This window comes from Corvus brachyrhynchos, unplaced genomic scaffold (genome assembly GCF_000691975.1).
Source record: "Corvus brachyrhynchos isolate BGI_N302 unplaced genomic scaffold, ASM69197v1 scaffold6, whole genome shotgun sequence".
NCBI lineage: Eukaryota > Metazoa > Chordata > Aves > Passeriformes > Corvidae > Corvus > Corvus brachyrhynchos.
Genome location: NW_008238632.1, coordinates 2,307,701 through 2,314,587, shown reverse-complemented (window position 1 = coordinate 2,314,587; position 6,887 = coordinate 2,307,701). Strand labels below are relative to the sequence as shown.

General features: G+C 42.5%; 1 protein-coding gene across 1 annotated transcript in view; it reads left to right on the top strand.

The window, feature by feature from the left end:
• The window catches only part of LOC103617652 (p53 apoptosis effector related to PMP-22), a 16,487-nt gene continuing 9,600 nt past the window's right edge, over positions 1-6,887 (top strand). Inside the window, exon 1 of the mRNA XM_008635971.2 lies at positions 1-444. Within this exon, the coding sequence (XP_008634193.1) occupies positions 234-444 (211 nt within the window). The 5' untranslated portion in view covers positions 1-233. The remainder of the gene's footprint in view (positions 445-6,887) is intronic.

Here is a 6,887-nt window from a genome sequence, read left to right as displayed (position 1 = left end):
AGCGGCAGCTCTTACTCATCTGAATCTAGGTGGAGCTCCTTCCCTCCCTCCATCCCTCCCTCCCTCTCTGCCGTGCCTGTCCTGGCTGAAAATCTTTTCTCCAACATCTGCACACGCGCTCATAGGTACGGGCACCACCTTTCCAGGAGCTCTGCAGGAGCACCCATTGCTTTGCACCGCTGAGCCTGTGGCAGAGAGGGACATCCTCATCCCACCACCACCTGCCCTGAACCATGGTGAAGTACGGCCTTGACTACACGCGCTGCAGATGGATCCTTCCCCTGCTCCTGGGCATAGGAGTCATCTTCGGTATCATTGCACTGGCGGGCAGGGGCTGGCTGGAGTCGCAGACCTTGCCCTATGTGCAGCAAGCGTCGCTGTGGCAGAACTGCAGGAGGCCTGCCCAGGGTGGGGAATGGAGCTGCGAGTCCCTCATGGGCTACGGTAAGCGCCTACAGGGGTGGTGGGGAGCAGGCTCTGAAGCAGAGGATCACATCCCCCAGATCACCTTCCCTCAGCTCTCCTAACTCTATCACCCAATATCTGGCATTTATATATGAAGCCATGGGCAATAGGGACTGTCTCTGAAATGCACCAAGGCTTTTGACTAACTGGGTGAAGAAATAAATGCCCTCACACCCCTGTGCAGAAAAAAACCTAGCGGATTACATAGTACATAAAAACCCACACATGGTATTTTACCAGTGCAGAAAATAATACAGGATTTTCTTCCTCTCTTAGAAGAAGCTGGTAACCTCTTCTCACTAATCACTGCTTTTCAGAACTTAACGGCTACTGGTGATCAAACATCCAAACAACAAGTTGTGTGGGTAAGCCTGGCATTAGTGTGACAAGCGGGTCTGAGTGCCAGGAAAAGGGAGGTAAAAATGTAAGATCGTAGGAAGATATTCCCAGGGAGTGTCAGGCTACAGAATGCTGCCCTGAAACTGCTCCAGTAGGTGGGTCGTGTGAAAGAGTCTCCTTGTGATTATGAAAGAGAGATTTAAGAGATGAAAGGATTTCTTGTTCGTACTAAGTTTTGGGGAAGCATGCTATTAAACATGTTGACCCAGGTACAATCTTCAGTTTAAAAAGATGTAAACCACAAGGGTGGGAGAATACCCCAAGAGAAGGGTCACTCTGGATGTGCTCTGTTTCTTTTTTTTATTTCCTTTTTTTTTTCTTTCTGTGTATTTGCTATTGGCCATGGTCTGAAACAAGTAATTGTTAATGAAGGGCTGTTAGCCTGAGCAGGGAAGAAAGTTCAAGAGTTGTTACAATTTATGCTAATTCAAATTACAAGGAAGAACCTTTTCTCTAGGGCTCAGAATCTCAGCTGTTCTTGTTAAAAGTAAGCGTAAAAGCACTTGCTGAAGCAATCTCAGGGATCATTTATTACAGCATTTCAAAATTGTTCCTGAAGGTCTATTGTATGTCATGAAACTCTACCTTCTATGCACAAAATTCAGCTGTAATGAGTTAATTGTAGCAGGCCTCTGTGAGTGTAGGGCTCCAGGCATGGCCAGCTCCGCTGAGCATTACCATGCAGTCCTGCTCTGTGGCTGGGCTCCAGCATCAGCTCTGTGGCTGGGCATAAGTCAAGCCAGCAAATTGGCCTCTGCTGCATGGCACTTGAGAGCAGGAGAAAGAACATGATGCTTAGTACAGGGCTTCTCAGTCCTGAGTTTCCTCCTAAGTTTCCTGAAAAGCAAGCCCTCCTCTTGATCTCCAGGTTAGGCCCTGGAGAATGCTGTGAATGCCAGCTTTAACTGGATGGAAAACAGTGAGATGTTTCACCTTGCTTCTCTTGATAATGCAAGAGAAATTTCACCTTAGTTCCAGGACCTATATAGGTGTTTGGCATTTCACTTCCTTCCTTATCCTTCCTCACTCTCATAGCCTTAAATCCTGCAGCTATATGCCCAGTTTCCCACTGGACAGCATCTAGAGACAAACCAGGAAGGTCATCCTCTGTGTGGACTGTCCTGCAATGTCTGGGGTTACCACGAATCTCATCCACAGTAAGTCCAGCACTTTTAACACAAACATGTTGGACTCAGTATACACATGCAGAACATTACCCAGCAGGTACACTGGAGTTTCCACTGATGCTTCCGAAAGCATTAGAAATGCTGTTCATGAGCTGCATGACTGCATTATGCCCTAAGTAGGCATGCATCTATCATTTGACCTCTTCAAGGTGACTAGATACCTGGGAAGCCTAAGCAAATCCTCAAAATCCCCCTGGACAAAATTTCCAGGATATGTCTGGCACAATGGAGTCACTCAGCCAGTGAGAGAATATGTGAAGGCTGTAGGTAAACAATGTGTGCAAAGGCCAGGTAACAGTGGGCTACCCTGCCAGGCTTCTGCCTCAGACAGATTATGCCACTAAAATGCAGGTCTTGCCCTTCACAGGGGTGACTTATCCCTGACCCAGGAGACTGACTGTTAAGGATGCAAACTCATGTCACTGTCCTGATCCTTTCCAGACCTTTCCCTCAGACACCTTCTCTCCAGAGGTGGGATGTGCTTAGATCCAGTCCCATTCTCCATTTTTCCTTGCTCAGTGACATGGGGTTGGGATTTTTCTTTTGTGACTCCCACCTTTTCTCATGCAGGGCAGAGATGGCTGATGCTGGTCTTGGATTCCACCCAAAAGACCAGGCCGTAAGAGCATCTCACTTGTGAGCATCCAGCTTTTGTGTTGAGCCTGATTTTACCTGCCTTAGTGATGAAATACAGTGCTTTAGCAATTCTGGGATTACATTTATCTACTATGCTCCAGAAAGGTCATGGAAAACAGCATTCAGCATCATGTTCTGTGGGATGTTTAACTTTGTGCCAAGCTAAATACAGTGCTGGTTAAACAAAGTGTAATTACACACCTTCCTGAGTGCAGAGACAAAAGATGTCATGTAAACATAAAGGACAGAAATGTTTTACATCCTTCCTGAGATGAGATCTCTTTTCCCCACTCTGTTCCACAGTTTCCATCTTGTTTCTTCCAACCTTTACTCTCAGCTTCCCTGCCTAATCTGCCTTTGGCTGGGTAGGTTCTCAAATTCATCCCTCCTGCAGGGGTGGTTTCACCGATAAACATGGTATGTATGTGTACCCCAGCAGCTGCCAGCAAATATTGCCAACATGACTTGGACAGTGTAGTTATCTTAATCCACTACAGTCATCTTCGTCCTATCATAATTAGATGTAATTGCAACATCCTTGCAAGTTGTTAATTATAATGTGCGAATTCAAATCAAATTCTGCACGTGCAGTGTTTATAATTCCCCTTGAATCTCGGCTGTTTGCCTTAAGATATGTTTATACCGTCGCAAGACAAAAACCCAACATCAAGGTTGGTTATATTGGCAGGGAAGGAGGCTGAGTATTTCATTGGCTGCACCAGGGGAGTTTGGAGGCTTTGACTTTTTTTTCTTTTTTATTTGGAAAGACAGCACTTATCTTCTGTGAAAGTATCTGCTCACCTGTGGTCTTGTGCAAAGTTTATGAGCTCTGTGGAAAGTGAGAATATGAAGAGTTTACACACTCTGTTATCTTCTCCAAGACTTCAGATCATCTGCTTTAACCATATGACACTCATGCAGACTTTATCAAAGACTTTTGCTTTTCAAGCATATTTAGTTCAAATAAATAGAACTTTCTAGGAAAAAGTATCCAGTGCATTAGGACACTTACTCAAAATGCATGGACTTCAGGATGAGGGACAGAGAGATTCATTGCTCTTGCTCTTCATTGTTCTTGCACTTGAAAAAACAAAGGGCTCAATCTTATGACATGCTTGAACATTTACAAAGAGAGATGAAGACTTTTTGGATAGATAGTGAGCAATATGGAATGTATCTGTGTGGGACATGGCTGAGCTTACAAAGAAAACACACAGGTTAAACCCCATCATGATGCTGGCACAGCACTCCTCTGTTTTTCTTGTTCTTCGGTCATATTACCCGCCTTGAACAAGGTGTGTCTTGCAGACCTGAGACATTTCTTCAGTATGTAATTTATTCCACTGCAGGCTTTGAAGATGTTTAAACATGTGTAGGTAAATACATAAGAAACATTAATAATCTTTATTTATGTTTAAAATAAATAAATAAATATTTAAATATAAATGTATATATCATAAGTATATCAAATTATTTATATAAATGATAATTACCAGATATTTCAGGGGAAATAACTGACTTTATTAGTCTGAATGTGATGCACAAAGGGTGAAAAACCTGTGACTCCACTTGTCCCATCTTATTTTCCACCCAGCCTTGCAGCTCTTCCATTTGCAGATGCTGCCATCAAAACAACTGAAAGTTTAAAGCTCTAAATGTATGTTGAAGAGATCATCTTATTTGCATAGTGCAAACAGAAATCTCAGGGAAAAAAATCAGGAAAAGGCATTTCCACATGGCAAGCAGAATCCACATCTTCAGTTTTTTTCACATCATAATATTAGATTATAGCTTTTTCCTGGGATGTGTGGAGGGTTTTGTGGCTGTGGAGATTAGTGGAGGAATGAATGATTTTGGCATCTGGAAAAGACACCTTCCTGCAGCTTGTCTTCCAGGCAAATAATGGGCAACTATGTTCTAGGTAATTCCAGTTTTATTTTGCTCTATGAATATGAATGCAATACTACAATATAAGAAGGCTAGTATAGTATGATCATAATGAACAAAAACTACTTCAAATATGACAGCAAATAAGTAAGGCTACAGGATAAGTGAAAGAAGGAAATGTTGCAAAGGTAATATCCTTTTGACAAAAAACATATTCTGCATCTCCATTGATGAGTAGACTTTCTTCCCTGTTTTGTCTGTATCAGGCTTTTGTTTCTGGGGAATCTTTTGCTACAATGAAGCACCATTTCTTATTCTGGAGGAAGAACAATATGGAAATCACTTACTAAAAATCCCCAAATAAAGATAAAACAGCAAGATTACATGGTGTGGTTAGGATCAGTTTCCAAGCACCAAAGCCCCTCTCTTGGTACTACATCTACCACTGGCCTTGCACTGCTGGCCACACAGCTCTCCCTCTGGAAAATTACTTTCTCCATCAGAGCAGTGACTCGTCACACCCAGGCACAGGACAAACTAGACACCACATTTTGCCACTGCCACACTACCTACATAAAACTGCTTTTCCTTCCCCCACATTCCCATCACATCTGACAGCCAGCACCTAATCCCAGCATGGGGAAACCCTTACTTGCCTCAAGATAAAGCAAGCACCCTGAGCAGAGTGACATGGGGACATTTCCAGAGGGACAGGATGGGATACAGCAAGGCCTGGGAGGAGAAACAAGATGTCCCAGTGGCTCTTTGACATCTGAGGGTGTCTCTACATTGGAATAGAAATGAAGTAAACAAGTAACTGTGCTTTTGAAGTAGGGACCAGCTTAAGTCATGGGGCCTTTATTGCAGATTTTTCCTGAAGTCAAGGTTCTGCACTTAACAGCTTTCAGATTTGGTAAAATCCAAGTAGGTTTGCAAAAATGTCTTTGCAGCTGGAAGGAGGCTGGTGAGGTTGCTGACCAGTTCAAGGAAGCCTGTGGGAGAGCCCAGGATGGAGCCCAGCTCTGCCCTGTGCATGGCCTGGATTAAAGGGCAAACCGTGACTCCTTTGACACAGGGTGAACTGAAAACGAAAGCCTGCTGCTTCTCCTTCTGTATTGTAGCATAAAATAGTTATATTTATATAAAATGATTGTCTGTAGTTCTAATGACACTGTTAGAGAAGCATACAGTTTCCTAAGACATCATTCTTTAATGTTACCTGAGACTAACCAGTGAGAAATGAGGTTACAAGATTAGTTACTGAATAATGTAGAATACTCAATAATTATTCAAAGCTTATAATGAAAAAAAATACAGTCTCAAACATATAGCCAATGAAAAAATCACAACAGTGTATGTAAGGAATGATGCAAGAAGGAAAGAAAAAATTAGATTTTTCCCCAGCTTGTAGGAGACACTCCATTGTTTCTAAACAGATATAAGAGAAGGGAATCAAGGCCAGAGCATTTAATTACCATGACAATTTTTATTCCTTATCTGCAACTGCTAGCATGCTTTTCCCTGTAGTTTTAGAGTTTGTCCTTTTATAATTTCAGTGGCAGATTCATTTAATCAGATTCTCTTCTAAATAATAGTAATGCTCTTGAGCAATTAACTCTCCAGAGGGCAATTGCACTTGTAATCCCACCGTTTATTATGCAGCCTTCCCTTAATAATTACAGTTAGATTATATGGAAAAATAGCAATCATGTGGAGCATTCTCTTCTGCCCACCAGGAGATATGAACTTCTGGTGCCGAGGATTTTAAGATCCTCAACAGTTTGCATTGTCAGGCCCTGAAGTCCTTGAGAGAGGATTCCACTCACACAGGAGGCATCTCTGCTGAGAGCATGTGGAAACTTGCAGCCAAACTCTCCATCCTTTTCACCTCTTCTCTTCCTCTAGTTTATTGAGGTAATCTGATACAGCAGGGCTATAACAACATCTCCATAGCCTGAACAGTGATAAGAGCTGCAAGATGCATTTCAAATTCCACTGTAGGTTTGAACAGATTACTTAAGTAGGAAGGTGTTACATAGCAAAAGAAACAAAACTCTCTGAACATTTTTTCACATTTCTGTATCACTTCTCACTAGCAGCTTGTGTTGTTCTGAGAAACCTTAAACACACTGACTCAGTGAGCATTGTAATGCCATGTTTCTTCTTTGTCAAGTACCATTACAGAATAACTCATTGCTCAAAAATTCCCAGGAACTCAAAGCAGCTTGTGGAGTGCTGACACTAGCTTGTGTTCCAGAGGTTTCTAGCTTCCTTCTACTAGTACTAAATAACACTTCACATCACTTCAGTCCT